Below are 17,941 nucleotides of genomic sequence, written 5' to 3' on the forward strand. Positions count from 1 at the left end.
AGACTAAGGGGGTCCTAAAACTCGGGACATCCAAGACTAGAGAGATGTGCTGCAGAACCTCTTCCCAGAACCCCTGAATCCTCGGGCAATCCCAGAAAACATGCATAACAGTGCCTACCTCCTGGCTGCATTTGTTGCATTGGTCCGAAACCATAGGATATATTTTCGCCAGTCTATACGGTGTAAGGTATACTCTGTTTAGAAACTTGGTTTGTATATACCTGTCTCTAACTGATATGGTGATATCTGGGACCTGCTTCAGCGCATCAGTCCACATCTCCTCGTCCAGGCCCGGAATATCCTCAGCCCACTTATCCCTAATCTTCGTGAGAGGATCTGGACTAGCCTGTTCTAGTATGACATAAAACCGGGAGGTAGGTTTCCGTAGGTCCACCTTCCTCAGATAAACCTCTAAAGTAGTCTCAACCAGTGTAATGGGTCTAGTGGGGAATTGGGTGGTAAAGGCATGCCTGAGCTGAAGGTATCGGAAAAACATGGAATGTGGCAAGTGGTAAGTGCCCTGTAGGCTTTGGAACTGCTGCAATTCCCCATTGACCACAATATTGTTCAAGGTTTTAACCCCCCGACTGGCCCAGCTGCTGATATCCGGCAGATCCTGCAAGTGTGGAAGAGCACTGTTCCCCAAAGAGGCGTCCAACAGGACCACACAGGTCTTGCCTTCTGGGCGATCCTCAGCGCTTTTTGGAACACTCCCACAACAGTGGCCATAGGTGTAGTGATGGAGCACTGCGAGGAGGACCCTCTATACAGTAATTTAGTTAAAGCTTCCAAAGAACCCATTGTCACTGCCTCAAGCATAGTGGAAGGATTGTCGGGCTGAGGAATAGTCCACCAATGCGCATAGGTAAGTTGACTCGCTAGAAAATACGATCTGAGATTAGGCAAAGCTAGGCCGCCACCAGATGCGGGCGCCTGTAGGGTTCGAAAGCCCAGCCGTGGATGTTCACCCGCCCAGAGAAACTTACGTAGAATGGAGTCAAGATACTTAAACCATTGATTCCGGGGCATTATTGGGGAATTGTGAAATAAATATAAAAATTTGGGGAGAAAAACCATCTTAAATAAATTAATCCTGCCGGGAAGAGAAAGAGGCAAATTCTGCCAGACCTCTGTCTTCGCAATCAAAGATTTGACTACTGGGGTCAAGTTATGCTCCTCAAATTTTTTGAAGTCTGCCTGTATCACAATTCCCAAATATTTAAAGGAGCGCACCACCTTCAGTTGACCTAGGCTCTCCGGCGTCCCTGGGGGTAGTGGATCAATCGGGAAAATAACTGACTTGGACTGGTTGATCCGCAGCCCTGAAAACTCCCCAAACTCCTCAATGCTCTCCAAAGCCTTACTCAAGGCCCTGCCCGAGTTAGCCAAATAGAGAAGCATATCATCAGCATATAACGATAGTTTCTCCTCGATCCTGCCAATTCTCAGACCTTCCACTTCTGGGGAGTCCCTAAGTCTTGTTGCCAAAGGCTCTATGGCCAGGGCAAACAGCAGTGGAGAGAGGGGGCATCCCTGCCTAGTCCCCCTCCCCAGCTGCACCACATCTGACAGCAAACCATTCACCAGCACCCTAGCCCTAGGTTTTAAGTATAATGCCCGGACCCAGTCCAAAAAGCGCTGGCCAAAACCAAATTTAGTCAAAACCTCCCATAGATAAGCCCATGATATAGTGTCAAATGCTTTCGCTGTGTCAATAGACACCACTATTCTGCTGCCCTTGTTGCTGTGGTCTAAAGCCAGGTTGTTATAAAGCCTCCGAATATTGATATCAGTAGCCTTGCTAGGCATGAAACCTGTCTGGTCCGGATGTACTAACTCAGCAGTTACCATTTTCACCCTATTAGCTAGGACCTTCGCAAATATTTTGGCATCACAATTTAGCAAGGAGATGGGACGATAGGATTCACAGCATTCTGGTGGTTTCCCCTCTTTTGGTATCAGGACGATATGGGCCATATAACATGACTCTGGTAGTGCCTTGGTTTGGGAGACATTATTAAACAACGTGGTGAGTCTGGGAGTAAGGATTTTAGTATGAGCCTTATACCATTCGGCAGGAAGGCCGTCCGGACCCGGGGAGCGTCCCGTTGGCATATCCGCAATAGCGCTCTCTATTGTCCATATATTTAAGTTTCACGGGGCTCCTCTCAATATTGTGTCGGATAGGGGGGTTCAATTCGTGTCCAAATTCTGGCGGGCTTTTTGTTCATTAATGGGTACTGATCTGTCTTTCTCTTCCGCATATCATCCCCAGACCAATGGTCAGACTGAGAGGACAAATCAGACTCTGGAACAATATCTTAGATGTTATGTGTCCTGCAATCAGGCACTTTGGGTTAATTTTCTTCCGTGGGCTGAATTTGCCTATAACAATGCCATTCATTCCTCCACTGGCAAATCTCCTTTTTTCACAGTGTTTGGTCTTCATCCCAGAGTTTTTTCATTTTCAGGTTCTTGTGATCTTCCTGCTGTTAATTCCTTTGTGGAGGATTTTTCCAAGACTTGGCAGGAGGTTCAGAAGTCCTTATCTTCTGCAGTAGCTGCTCAGAAGAGGGCTTCAGACAAACATCGGAGGGATTCTCCTGTGTATCAGGTTGGTGACAAGGTTTGGCTGTCCTCCAAAAACATTTCTTTGAAAGTCCCTTCAGCCAAACTGGGTCCCAAGTTTATTGGTCCGTTCTCTATATCTGATGTTATCAACCCATGTACTGTCAGGTTAAATCTTCCCCCCGAACTCAAGATTTTTAATTCCTTCCATGTATCTCTGTTGAGACCTGCTAGAGTGGTACGTCAGAATTCTCCTCCCCCTCCTATTTCTGTTGAGGGTCAATCCGAATTTTTGGTTCACAGGTTGATTGACTCTCGTATCTCTAGGGGCAAACTCCAATATCTGGTTCATTGGAAGGGCTATGGTCCTGAGGAGAGATCCTGGGTTTTCGCCTCTGATGTTAAGGCGGATAGGTTGGTGAGACAATTTCATTCTAAATTTCCCAACAAACCTAAGGGTCCAGTGGCCCCCTCTGGAGGGGGGGGTAATGTTATAAACTTACCGAGGGGACGACAGGGACGCCTGTCGCCCCCTCGACGGGGACGCCCGTTCCTCTCCGCCGCCGCCGATGCGGCTAGGCCTCAGGCGCCGGCTCCTATGGAGCGCGCGGCGCGCATGCGCAGTAATTAAAGGCGCAGGCGCTGGCGCTGATTCGCCAGCGTCCTGTGGCGCCAAATTCAAATCTTTAAATGGCCAGCAGTCCTTTTTGCCTTGCCCAACGTAGGTTCTGTTTATCGTTCCTGGGTGTGATTATTCTGTGTTTCTTGTTGTGACCTTTGGCTATTCCTGATTACTGTTTGACTTCCGCCTGCCCTGACCCTTTGGCTTGTTCCCGACTACTCTTTGGATTCCGTTTCTGTACTTCGACCCTGTTAGTTGCTGACCCGGCCTGTGACCTCGACCACTCTGCTGTTTACCGATTTTGTACCGCATTCCGATTGGTTTTGACTCGGCCCGTTCCTGGACTTTGTTAACTCTACGTTTAGTTCCCTTGCTCGCCCAGAGTTCTTCCCTCAGTCTCCTCACTATTAAGTCCTGGCGGCATCCGAGTAGCGGAGGGCTCCACCCGACGTGAAAGGCGGCGGTTATAGGCCGAAGCGTGAGCCGAGCCCGGGACATTGGGGTTTACTCTGGGTTGTGGGATACCGAACGTTACACTCCTGTAGTAGCCCACCATTCCTAAAAAAGCTCTTACTTGTTTTTTTGACAGTGGCTGGGGCCAGTTTTGTATAGCCTCAATTTTGTGTATCTGGGGCTTAATTACCCCCCTTACAATTACATATCCCAGGTAACGGGCCTCTTCTAACCCAAGGGCACATTTTTTTGGGTTGGCTGTTAAACCAGCCGCTCTGATTGAATCCAGAACAGCCTGGACTCTGGGCAAGTGACTTTGCCAATCTGTGCTGAAGATGACCACGTCATCAAGATAGGCTGAGGCATATTTCTGATGGGGCTTAAGAACACGGTCCATCAGCCTTTGAAATGTAGCTGGGGCCCCATGTAAACCAAAAGGCAGTACTTTGTACTGGAATAACCCTTCAGGGGTAGAAAAAGAAGTTTTCTCTTTGTCCCTGTCAGTTAAGGGAACTTGCCAGTAACCCTTTGTAAGGTCAAGGGTGGTTATATACCTTGCTGGGCCAAACCTCTCAATCAGCTCATCTACTCTGGGCATGGGGTATGCGTCAAATTTAGAGACTTCATTTAATTTTCTGAAACCATTACAAAAATGGAGACTGCCATCTGGCTTAGGAATTAAGACAATGGGGTTAGACCACTCACTGCATGACTCTTCTATTACCCCAAGCTCTAACATCTTTTTGACTTCATCTGAGATTGCCTGCCTGCGAGCTTCAGGCACCCTATAGGGTTTCAAGTTTACTTTTACCCCAGGTTCTGTCATAATGTCATGGTTAATCACCATGGTTCGCCCTGGCAACTCTGAAAACACATCCTTCTTTGTAAGAACTCTTTTACCTCTTGTGTTTGACTTGGCGACAGGGTTTTAGATATTTTTACCTCTGGAACCGAACTACCTGCTGTTTCCCTAGGGAAGGTTACAGCCGCAAGGGTCTCGCGGTCCTTCCAGGGCTTAATCAAATTTACATGATACACTTGGTAGGGTTTCCTTTTCCCAGGTTGATGAACCTTGTAATTAACTTCTCCTACCTTCTCTACAATCTCATAAGGACCTTGCCATTTTGCTAAGAATTTACTTTCTACTGTGGGAACAAGAACCAGTACTCTATCCCCCGGATTAAAGGTTCTCACCCTAGCCGAGCGATTATACACCCTGGACTGGGCCTCCTGAGCCTGTTGCAAATGCTCCCATACAATAGGCATAACCTTTTCGATTCTATCTTGCATTTGACTGATATGTTCGATTACACTCTTAAAGGGAGTGGCTTCCTGTTCCCAGGTCTCCTTAGTAATATCCAGGAGACCGCTTGGGTGTCTACCATACACCAGTTCAAAAGGAGAGAACCCAGTGGAAGCTTGGGGCAACTCCCATATGGCAAACATGAGGTAAGGTAAAAGGCCATCCCAGTCCTTACCATCCAAAGCTACCACCCTCTTTAACATGCCTTTTAGCGTTTTGTTAAACCTCTCTACCAGCCCATCTGTTTGGGGGTGGTACACTGAGGTACGCAGTTGGGTGATTTTCAGTAACTTACACAATTCTTTTGTTACCTTTGACATAAAGGGTGTCCCCTGGTCAGTGAGGATCTCCTTTGGGATCCCCGTACATGTAAACATCAAAACCAACTCTTTGGCAATGCTTTTTGCTAAAGCGTTCCTTAGTGGAATTGCCTCGGTATACCACGTGGCATAATCAAGTACAACAAGGATATATTGGTGTCCCCTAGCAGATCGGACTAGAGGGCCTACCAGATCCATGGCAATCCTGTCAAAAGGTACCTCAATTATAGGCAAGGGTATAAGGGGACTTTTGAAATGTGGCATTGTGGCCGTTAACTGACAAATGGGACAGGAATCACAATATTGTTTTACCTCTCGGTGTACCCCAATCCAGTAAAACCTTTGTAACACCCGGTCTTTCGTTTTCTCATAGCCCAAATGTCCCCCTAACACATGGGCGTGTGCCAAATCCAGCACTGTACGTCTATGGGCTTGGGGAACTATCAGTTGCTCTATCCTCTCACCCCGTACTTCATTTACTCTATACAGTAAATCATTTTCCATTGCAAAATGAGGAAATATTTTATCAGAACCTGGTTCCTAGGGCACCCCATTTACAACCTTTATTTGTTCCCGAGCTTTACTTAAGGTGTGGTCCGTTAGTTGGGCAGTGCCGAAATTATCCCGGGAAATGAGTAGATCAGGCAGATCAAGTTCAGGCTCCGCATCCTCTCCTACCAAGACCTCTAAAGGGAAATTGCAATTTTTTTCTGGGCCACTACAGCCTCACCTGGGGAAAAACACTCTAAAGGCTAAGGACATATGGGAAGATTCGACTCTAAAGATTCAGGACATATTGGGGAAATAGACATTGGAGGCACACTTCCCTCCTCGCACACTTTTATTTTACCCGTAAGTCCCAAAACACAGGAAAATCACGTCCCAAAATAACATCATGCATTAAATTTGTTACCACTCCCACTTCATGAATGCAAATTCCACCAGCCGTTTCAAAGGAGAGGGAGGCTGTGGGATAGTTTTTAACATCCCCATGTATGCAAATAACTCCCATCTGGTATGACTGTAGCTTCTGCTTGTCTACCAGGCTGGCATGAACCAAAGTTGCCAGACTTCCAGAGTTTAGAAGGCCAGAAACTTCCTTCCCGTCTACTTTGACGGTACACATTTGTGGCTCCACTTCTGCACCAGGTTGGGCAATACAAACAGGCTTAGCAAATAAGGACAAATGTGGTTGTGCAGTGCTACAATCCATGGGTTCCAGGGTAAGTGGGCATCTGGCTGCCATATGCCCTGGCTCATGACAGCGCCAACAAATTACTTGTCCTCTATCCCTAACCTGCAGGTCTGGTTTATGGCTTTGTCCTCTCAATTGCTTGGTCATGGAATCATTTCCACCTTTTGGGGCCTCTTTCCACCCTTTAGTGGTTGGTATGTCTTTACCTATACACAGTGCCTTTTGACTCTTAGGGCCAGCAGTTTTAGCTGTTGAACTTTGAAGAAAATCCTCTGTGGTAAGAAACCGCTCCACCAGGGCCACCATCTGGTTAGCATCAGTCGCATCAGCTTGGCCTGCAAAACGTTGCAGCCGAATGGGTAAAGTATGGAGAAAACGTTCCAGGACCACTCTTTCCACTATTAGTGCAGGAGTTAATTCCTCTGGTTGTAGCCACTTTTGGACAAGATGTATTAGGTCATACATCTGAGACCTTACAGGTTTGACCACATCAAATGTCCAGGCATGTACCCGCTGGGCCCTCATAGCCAGGGTTACTCCCAACCGGGCCACTATTTCCGCTTTTAACTTTTGGTACTGATGGGCATCCTCAGGATTTAAATCAAAATAAGCATTTTGCGACTCTCCGGACAAAAAGGGAGCAAGCACCCCCACCCACTGGTCAGGTGAAAGTTTTTCCCGCTTTGCCACTCTTTCAAATATGGCGAGATAAGCCTCCACATCATCCTCTGATGTCATCTTTTGTAAAGAGGTTTGCACTCTTTTATACACAGAGACGGGCTCTCTTGATCCACCTTGGGACTTTTCCATAGTCTCGATCCGTTTTAGAAGCTGACTGTTGATAGCCTGCTGTTCCTTTAAAGGACAAGGAAAGTCTAAAATAGAATAAGGCTAGAAATGCTGTATTTTGTATACTAAACATAAACATGAACTTACTGCACCACAAGCCTAATCAAACAAATGATTTATGCTTTCAAAGTTGGCCACTGGGGGCTGTCATCTTGTAACTTTGTTATACATCTTGGCCTGACCCTGCACATGCTCAGTGTGGTCTGGGCTGCTTAGGGATCGTCATAAACAAAGCTGCTTGAGTTCTGCATGGCTGGGAAGTAAGGCGGGGGCTCCCCCTGCTGTTCATAAGTATGATTGTTTCCCTGCAGAGCAGTTAGGGACCGTCTGACAATTTCTATCCACAGCAGTAAATGAAGGGAGAATTTCACTGCATACAGTCAGATTTCTTATAAAAACGGCACACATTTTTTAATTAAAGTATATTAGAGAAAGGTTTATTTTTCATTAAAGAATGTAAAAATGGGATTTTATTGTTTTGCCTTTCCTTGTCCTTTAAAGCTGTTTGAGCAGACTCTGCGAGTATTTGATTAGTCCGCTGCTGCTGCGCATTGGACTTTACAAGTTCTTTTAGAATCTCCTCCATATTGGCAATGTTCTGTGAAAGTCACCCTACTGTGCTTGATATAACAATCCTTTAATATGACTGTCTTTTTAAGGAGCTGCCCGCATCCAAGCACCAATTGTGGGGAATGGCTCTTTAGGTAGTAGCAGCAGCAACTCCTCTCACACAGACAGTAGACAATACACAGGTTTCCAGCTGATCTCACGTGGGCATTTATATAACACAGCAGCTTAAACACCAACATAACAGTTCATACCCTTTGGGAAGGCAGTAAACAAAAATAGTCCAGCTGTACTGATAAATGAAAATGTCTTTTTCCAAAAGGTCCCACAGTCTCCCACTGGGGCAATATAAGTCCAGCAAACAAAATTAACTGTTAACTCACAGTCCTTTAGAGATTCCTTGTGCTTTTCTCCTGGAAGCAGCCGCTCCCCAAACACTTAAGGCAGAAGCTGGTGGCCAGTCCTTGTTTCCAGATAACTTGTCTCTTTCTGGAAACTTGTGTCCAGCAATAAAAGTCCTTATGCTTCAAAGGATAAGGAAAGGCAAAACAATAAAATCCCATTTTTACATTCTTTAATGAAAAATAAACCTTTCTCCAATATACTTTAATAAGAAAATGTGTACAGTTTTTATAAGAAACCTGACTGTATGCAGTGAAATTCTCCCTTCAGTTACTGCTGTGGATAGGAATTGTCAGACGGTCCCTAACTGCTCTGCAGGGAAACAATCATACTTATGTACAGCAGGGGGAGCCCCCGCCTTACTTACCTGCCATGCAGAACTCAAGCAGCTTTGTTTATGATGATCCCTAAGCAGCCCAGACCACACTGAGCATGTGCACAGTCTTGGTCTTGCAAAGATGTATAACAAAGTTACAAGATGGTGACCCCCAGTGGCCAACTTTGAAAGCATAAATCATTTGTTTGATTAGGCTTGTGGTGCAGTAAGTTCATGTTTATGTTTAGTATACAAAATACAGCATTTCTAGCCTTATTCTATTTTACACTTTCCTTGTCCTTTAACCATAGGTAACATGTAGTTACTATGAGAACTTGTAACCCAGCCCTCCAGTAGCTCTCCTTTCTCTCTCTCTCTCCAGGGCAGAGAGCAGCCTTAATTGTGCCCCCACCTTTTTACTCCAGGTGAGACTAATCACCTCCCTGCTACTCACAGCCTCATTTTCACATCCCTCTGCTTCATAGAGGATTCTGGGAGGGATATACTTTCCATCCATGATTTTCCCAACCATGCTACAATATATATGTATGTATTATATCTCAGTAATTCTACTGTCACATGACTCATTTGTGAATGTTAATGACTGTTAATCACTATCTAAAATCCATTCATTCTAATGTGAAGACATTATTGGGGCAATGCTGACACTGAACTTTAAAAAAACAAAATGATTAAATGTCACAACAAACTGTCTGGTTGCTTCGATCACTTATCCCGGCAACCATAAACCAGATTAACAGTGAGGCCACAATGTTTCCAGTAAATATTTCAAAGCCAAGAAGCAGTGGTGTAACTACATGAAGTGGCCCATTGGCAAAGTCTGCACCCTGACCTGCACCCACCTGGGACTTGCATGCACCTACCTGCAACCAGGGCTGGAACTAGGGGCAGGTACAGTAGGGCACAATCATGGGGGGCGCACTTTTAAGGGGATTTTTTTTTCTTCTTTTTTTTAAACACTGGATTGCTTGGACTTAAATAGTGTTTGAAATGTATAAAATGCCTGTTTCAACCCCCTCTTGCCCATGATTTGTACTGTGGGCAGAATCACTCCCCACCTCCCTCTTGGCAGCTGCTGGCACAGGTACATATTTGTGGGCAATATCTTGGCTGCTGCTTACACAAGAAAACCGATCATTAGGGTCAATATGAAGGACTTTTGGCTGCTGCTGGCACAGATACATATTTTGGGGCAATATTGTGGATTTTTTGGCTGCTGTTGGCTCAGGTACATGGGACAATATGGTGGCTGCTGGCAAAGGTACACAGATGTTTGGGCAATATGATGGATTTTTGGCTACTGTTGACACAGGTACAAATTAGGGACAATATGATGCCTCATTACTAATACAGTTACATGACATGAACCCCCAGTATTATATGATAAGGAATGAGCTGAAATACCTCAATATAACCTGTGTGAGTATAATAACCGCATGTACTTTATTCTTATTCCAGACCAGTGTCTCCTGTCACAGATAAATGGAATAAACAGGACTGGGGTAGAACAGGAATATTATGATCCAGAGGAATCAGTGACAGTGAGGTGTATGGAGGGATATTACCCTACGAGAGTGAAAATAAGATGTATGAGGAATGTGAGGATCGTCATGTGGAATAATAGTGCTCCCTGCACAGGTAATTACTCACCCACAGCAATTTATTATTAGCAAAACTATTAGAGTACACAAAGAATTGCACTAAAACTGTGTTCAAGTTGTGTTCAAACTTTCATAAACTGCCAACTTTTGTAAAATGGACATGGTAATTAGAGGGTCAAAAAAATTCCCACTTTGCACAGGGCACAACTTTTTGTCCCTCTTTCTGTTTTTAAATGTTGGGAGGTGTGATTTGTGTGATATAGAAAGTTATGCAATTTGTTGTCATTTATGTTCTTTAAATTTTTTACTTTTCTTCTGCAATTCCCAGGCTGTCGGTTCAAACTGTTCTTTGATTGCTGGGGCTCTATTACCCTAGCAACCAGGCAGCAGTTATGATCATAAAATTGACCATCAGGGCAATATAAAGTGTCCCACTCCCCCATAAGCCTGTCCTGTTTGTCTCTTATAGAGCAATGCAAGAAATCTGACCTCTCCAGGGATCCAAATGTGCAGCTTGTTCCACCCCAAGATTATTATCCCCCCAACATGGTGGTGTCTGTGAGGTGCCCACTGGGATATAAACCCTTCTGGGACACAATTACATGTAAATCTGTACAATATAACTATATGTGGAGAGTTCACTGTGAGGGTAAGTACATTACATTTAAGTGTTAGATTCCCACTTTTTCATATTGTGGCACAAAAGTCTGCCATTGACTCCTATGATTTCCTATGATTTCCACAGGTCTAAGAGTCTTTTCAGATTCTGAATTGTTGCAGTTTTGTCAATAAATCCCATAAAAGTTGCACTTTTTTTCTGTGACTTTTACGGATTTTGAGAAAGCCCGACCCAGATTAGTGACAGTGTAGTAAAGGGCCATTAGAGTGGTCTGCCCTCGCAGAAGACATAAGGAAATTTAATTATAATGGAAATATGATTCCCCTGGCACAACTTATAATGTTTTGTATATCTGACAAACTAGTGTTAATGTTAACTGAATATCAGTGCCGGGCCAAACCAGCCGGGTGCCCTAGGCAACCCAGTCGGCTACATACATGCACACAGAGGAAGCCAGGGTTGTTGCCGGCCATGGACACTCAAGCACCCAAGCACAAGCGAGTGTGTGCAAAAGATTTTCTGGAAAAAAATACCTGCCTTCCTATATATTTATCTTTTATCCCTATTAATAACATTGGAATCACTGACCTTCCTATAGATTTATCTTTATTCCCTATTAATAACATTGGGATCACTGGCCTTCCTATATATTTATCTTTATTCCCTATTAATAACATTGGGATCACTGACCTTCCTATAGATTTATCTTTATTCCCTATTAATAACATTGGGATCACTGACCTTCCTATATATTTATCTTTTATCCCTATTAATAACATTGGGATCACTGACCTTCCTATATATTCATCTTTATTCCCTATTAATAACATTGGGATCACTGACCTTCCTATATATTTATCTTTATTCCCTATTAATAACATTGGGATCACTGGCCTTCCTATATATTTATCTTTATTCCCTATTAATAACATTGTGATCACTGATCTTCCTATATATTTATCTTTATTCCCTATTAATAACATTGGGATCACTGACCTTCCTATATATTTATCTTTATTCCCTATTAATAACATTGGGATCACTGGCCTTCCTATATATTTATCTTTATTCCCTATTAATAACATTGGGATCACTGACCTTCCTATATATTTATCTTTATTCCCTATTAATAACATTGGGATCACTGACCTTCCTATATATTTATCTTTATTCCCTATTAATAACATTGGGATCAACCATCATTTTTACCAGCCAGGCCTGTAAAATAGCAGCCAGGTGAGAACCCTAATGGAAGAGCGCAGGTGAGCACAAAGACGAGAAGCTGACAGTTGTTGAGGATACAGGGGTCTGATCTAGGGGACGGCGGCAGAAGAGGTTTGTGCCTGGCACCCCTCCACCTTTGCACCATAGTCACATGACTCTTCTGCCTACCCCTAGTTCTGGCCCTGCTGAATATATATATATATATATATATATATATATGTACTATATCTCAGTAATTCTACTGTCACATGACTCATTTGTGAATGTTAATGACTGTTAATCAATATGTAAAATCCATTCATTCTAATGTGAAGACATTATTGGGGCAATGCTGACACTGAACTTTAAAAAAACAAAATGATTAAATGTCACAACAAACTGTCTGGTTGCTAGGATCACTTATCCCGGCAACCAAAAACCAGATTAACAGTGAGGCCACAATGTTTCCAGTAAATATTTCAAAGCCAAGAAGCAGTGGTGTAACTACATGAAGTGGCCCATTGGCAAAGTCTGCACCCTGACCTGCACCCACCTGGGACTTGCATGCACCTACCTGCAACCAGGGCTGGAACTAGGGGCAGGTACAGTAGGGCACAATCATGGGGGGCGCACTTTTAAGGGGATTTTTTTTTCTTCTTTTTTTTAAACACTGGATTGCTTGGACTTAAATAGTGTTTGAAATGTATAAAATGCCTGTTTCAACCCCCTCTTGCCCATGATTTGTACTGTGGGCAGAATCACTCCCCACCTCCCTCTTGGCAGCTGCTGGCACAGGTACATATTTGTGGGCAATATCTTGGCTGCTGCTTACACAAGAAAACCGATCATTAGGGTCAATATGAAGGACTTTTGGCTGCTGCTGGCACAGATACATATTTCGGGGCAATATTGTGGATTTTTTGGCTGCTGTTGGCTCAGGTACATGGGACAATATGGTGGCTGCTGGCAAAGGTACACAGATGTTTGGGGCAATATGATGGATTTTTGGCTCCTGCTGACACAGGTACAAATTAGGGGCAATATGAAGATTTTTTGGCTGTCGCTGGCATAGATACAGATTAGGGGTAACAATATGATGGATGTTTTAGTTTAAGCTGGCACAGGTACAGGGGGCAATATGAATAGTAAGGTTGGAAATGGCAGTGCAGGACTGGGTGGGGGGAGAAGCCTCTGACTAGGGAGCCAAAATACCTTGGCCTGGCCCGGCCTGCAACTGTCATGGAGTGGTGGCCAGCAGACCAGTAGTTATACCAGTGCTGAGAACTACACTAGTCACTTGCAATTTGCTCACAGTTCTCATTTCTAAACCAGCTAAAGGTGTAAATTGCTTTCTGTTCTCTTATAATGTGCCCAACAGCGGCTGTTTATAGAGGAGTTTGTTCCTATATTTCTCCTATGTTACATATTAGATTGCAGTTTGCTCCTGTATATTACTGACTAAATCTCACCACCTTAAATCTTCCTTATTCCTTTCTCTTCATTTCCAGAACAATGTGCAAAGCCGACAGGACCAGGAATCAATTCATTATCTCCGAACAAAGATTTCTATGATCTGGGGGAATCTGTAACAGTGACCTGTGCCCCCAGATATCAGTCTGTATCTGATGTAATTAGATGTTGGAGTAATGGAATCCACAATTACTGGAATGCGTCAGATCCCTGTATTGGTGAGTACTGACCCAAATCATTAATCAGAGAGACGCACTCAGGGGATCACAGTGTAAATAGGGATCTGTAAGACTCAGTGTCATGTAAATAATATGCACCCCCACTAATAACATTTTATATCCTTACTGTATATCAACTGGGTTATTTCCCATGTACTGAGCCAAATCATTAATCAGAGTAATTACACTCTCTGCACTAGAAGAGTTATATAAGTTATATATATATATATAAGGGGACAGGAGTGGAAAGTGAGGTGAGTTTCTCAGCTGTGAGTGTCTATGGCATCTTACAGCAGCCCCTGTGGCATTTGCCAGGATCTACAGATTGCCAGTCTGGGCCTGAATTTAAGTGTAAGAGGCACCAGGCAGCTGCCAGTGGGGGCAACAAGCTGTGCCATAGGGGCAGATAACTTTATATTTAATAGAGAATAGAATTGTAGCACTATAGTAAAATGAGTGCACCGTTCTCTTTCTCTGAGCTCTACTCCCAATACTGTGCTCCGGATGAGACCTTAAATCTTAGGGAGTAAGCCGTCGCAAACAGTGTGGAGGCAGGGTGTAGTGTAACTTGATGCAAGGTGCAATAATTTGCACCAGTGTTTCTTATAACTTAGCCAATGAACATATTTATTGAACAATACAATCCTTAATGGAGTGTACATAAGAGCAAAACAGGATCATACAGCAACAATAGATAGGCATAAACTCACAGCACCATTGGTCATTATTATTCCCCACAGGGAAGAGAACATGGGCACAGCAGCAAATGAAGGTACACCCAACTTTCAGCCTTTTCCCTAAGTGGAATCTGAGGGTAATATCTACATCCCTAGGTCTGTACACTTAGTCCCTACTTCAGGGCAATTAGTAGCTGGGATCATAATGCCACTCAACTCCTCGGAGGAGCCTTAAGATGCTCAATTAAATAACCTGCCTATCTGTCACTCCTATAGTGACCACTTAAGGTGAGTATCCTATCCTTTCTAGACCTGACCTGTCTAGGTTCCACTTGAGCTCTGCCTGCCTGCTCATGCCAGAGCTAGCACAAGATGGACTCTAAGCGCATGGCTACAAAGGGTTTTATACTTTAGCACAGTGCTATCTACTGGTCACTATGTGAACAGAAGGAAAGCTCCAAGACAGTTTATTGGCAACAGATTAGCCACAATAGTGCAAGCTATAACAGTATATTTATTCTGCAGAATGCTTTACCATACCTGAGTAAACAGCTCTAGACACTGTCTCTGTTTGTTTAGGATATAAGCTGCCATATTAGCTTGGTGTGACATCACTTCCTGCCTGAGTCTCTCCCTGCTCACTCATAGCTCTGAGCTCAGATTACAGCAGGGATGAGAGTAAATAGGGAATGTGCCAATATGGAAACAAGATGTTAAAATAAAAATTCCCAATATTCCACAGCTGCTACTAACCTGTTACTCTTACAGCTTTCCAGCTAAATGTGACACTTGTCACTCCCACCAGCATCTCCCTCCAATGGGAATGTGGCCCTGGGCCCTGCCAATCATACTGGCACATTGGTGTTTCCTATGTTACAGTGGGACAAAGCAGGAGTCAGATATTCCCAGAGACAGAGGGAGTGACACTCAGTGAGTTACAGCCCTACACTGAGTATTACATCACTATCTCTGGCTACAAAGGAGGAAAACGGACAGAACTGGTGAGAAGAACCATCAGGACAGAGGAATCAGGTAGGAACAGCCTCCCCTATATTTACTCCTGTGCTGAATGAATGAATGAGAACATCATGTTGAAGATCAGACAAACCACAAGTTCTTAGTCAATTCAGGAACTTTAATTTAACATTTAATTACTCATGCAACATTTCCCTGTATTATTGTAACAGTTAATACTGTTGAGTTATCTCCATAAAGAAATTATGTATTTATATATCCTATTACATTACACCCAGAATCTATGTTTAAAGTCAATTCCCTATTAATATTGGTAGATGTAAAGAAGAAGGACAAGAAGGACATGAGTGGGTGGATGTGGAGGATAAAACGTTACATCATAAGCCCCAACACTGCCTGTTAGTGTAGATCCAGCCCTGCCCCTCTATAACTGACACAAATGCTGCCTGTGCAAACTCACAATTTAAGGGAATGTAAACCCAAAAATGAATTGGTGGAGTTTTATTTGGGGTGCTCCTCTGAGCAGTTTTTCAATCTGTACTCAATTTTTATTGCTAGTGTCTCTGCACACTCTATGCAATAGGTTCAGGAACAAATAGACGGCACTTCTGGAAAAGATTTATTGCTGCTGTATATCCTGACGCGTTTCGGGAATTAATCCCTTAGTCATAGGTAACAGTGCATACCAAACAGCCACATTTTATACAAAAAATAACAGTGACCCCTAGTGGGTACTCAATAAAAACATATTATTTTTTTATTTAAATATCTCTAACACGTCTTGCATGGTAATACTGTTAAAAAAGTTAAAACCCAAACAAACTGTAAATATATGTTTCTTGTGTATCACGGTCTAATTCGGTTTGACGTTGATTTAAGGTCATGAAGAGGAGGGGGAGGGGGAGGGAGAGAGGAGGGGGTGGGAGAAAAGTGAGAGATGGAAGACAGGTAGAGATTAACTCCTACTCTGCTCTGGATCTTATAAAGGTGACAAGTCTAGTATAGATAACTAATATCGTGTTTAGAGTTGAGACCATTAGGAATTCTGGTATCCAATTTGAGAAGATTTAATCCATGGATAACATCCCCTCCCCTATTGGGTATTTTTACTTTTTCGATTACCTTGACTTTTAGGTCCCTGATGCCACCCAGTGAGCATGTCTTAAAATGTCTCCCTACCGGGGTGGTTTCCTCCTTATTGGTTATGCTCCTGATGTGTTCTCTAACTCTCTCTTTTAGAGTGCGGGATGTACGACCCACATATTGCTTGTTACAATGATTGCACTCAAGGAGGTATACTACATTTTTAGTATTGCAGTTGTAGAACCCTCTATTTTTGAACACCTGTCCTGTGTTGTTAGATCTAAAGTCGGGACCTACGAAAATTACTTGGCATGTTTTACACTTATTGGCACCACACTTGTAAGTGCCTTTCACTGTTAGCCAATTGTCTGCTACATTGAGTGGGATAGACGAGACCTGGCTAGGGGCTAATATTTTGCCCAGGGTAGGGGCCTTTCTTGGTACACATTTGACATCAGTTTTAGCCAAAATTTCCGACAATTTACTGTCTGCTTCTAATATAGGCAAATATTTTTTGCACACTCTATGCACTCTTTGTACACATTTAACCCTAGGGTTTGTGACTAGCAGTTTGCACACTCTATGCACACTCTATGCACTCTTTGTACACAGTTAACCCTAGGGTTTGTGATTAGCAGTTGAGCCAAAAGTCTGGTCTTTTACAGAAATAATAAAAATGGACAATAAATGTAAATTGCTGAGATGATCAACATGAGTAAATGTAAACCAAGTTATCACTGTGTTTAGATCCCCTTTGTTTTCTCCTTTGTTCTGTTTCAGCTCCAGGGAAACCAGATTTCACTCAGTATCCGAGTATTATTAATAATAAAAAAAAAAATACAATAAAATGGGGATTGTCAGAGACACACGGAGTCCTTACTGGGTACCAGGTAACGTACAATATCAATAGAGAACAGGTGATAATCACCCCCAGTCACTACTGTAGATGGGTTCCTTGTACAGAGTTAGGGACCTTCTAAACTTCACAAATCAGCAACAATATCACTCCTGAGACACACTGATATCCTGGTGGGCCCAGGTGTAAGTGGCCTCTTGTTGTTTGGCCTATTTCATGGTCATTCCCTATTTTCTTTTGGTAAAAAAAGAGGCTTAATAATGGAAGAATATAGTAAATAGAGCTAAAAGACTAGGAGAATAAAGAGGTTGAGTGAGGAGAGGAGGAATAATAGTTTGGAAAATGGGCCAATGGTCTAAGGTTTTTCTGGTGGCCCCTGGTATCCCAGTCTGACACTGCCCAGATACTATTAGGGGCCCATGGATTTAAAGTATAGCCCTATTGTCACGGTCGGCACCCAACACCAGAACAAGTGCCAAGCACCCTGGTCGCGGCTCGGCTTCACCAGTAGTGTGAACGCCGTTGGCCTTGGGTGGAGCCCTCAGCTACTTGGATGCCACCAGGACTTAACGAGGGGTGCAAGGCGAGATGTTCTGGCTGGCGAAGGGGCACGGCTGTTAGCA

General features: G+C 43.5%; 1 protein-coding gene across 1 annotated transcript in view; it reads left to right on the forward strand.

Annotated features, from left to right (window-relative positions):
* The window catches only part of LOC108705000, a 44,489-nt gene that overhangs the window by 21,326 nt on the left and 5,222 nt on the right, over nt 1-17,941 (forward strand). Inside the window, exons 6-10 of the mRNA XM_041579286.1 lie at nt 10,075-10,254; nt 10,687-10,866; nt 13,548-13,727; nt 15,173-15,436; nt 17,243-17,357. Coding sequence (XP_041435220.1) covers nt 10,075-10,254; nt 10,687-10,866; nt 13,548-13,727; nt 15,173-15,436; nt 17,243-17,357 — 919 coding nt within the window. The remainder of the gene's footprint in view (nt 1-10,074; nt 10,255-10,686; nt 10,867-13,547; nt 13,728-15,172; nt 15,437-17,242; nt 17,358-17,941) is intronic.

Source organism: Xenopus laevis, chromosome 1S, assembly GCF_017654675.1.
Source record: "Xenopus laevis strain J_2021 chromosome 1S, Xenopus_laevis_v10.1, whole genome shotgun sequence".
NCBI classification, from domain to species: domain Eukaryota; kingdom Metazoa; phylum Chordata; class Amphibia; order Anura; family Pipidae; genus Xenopus; species Xenopus laevis.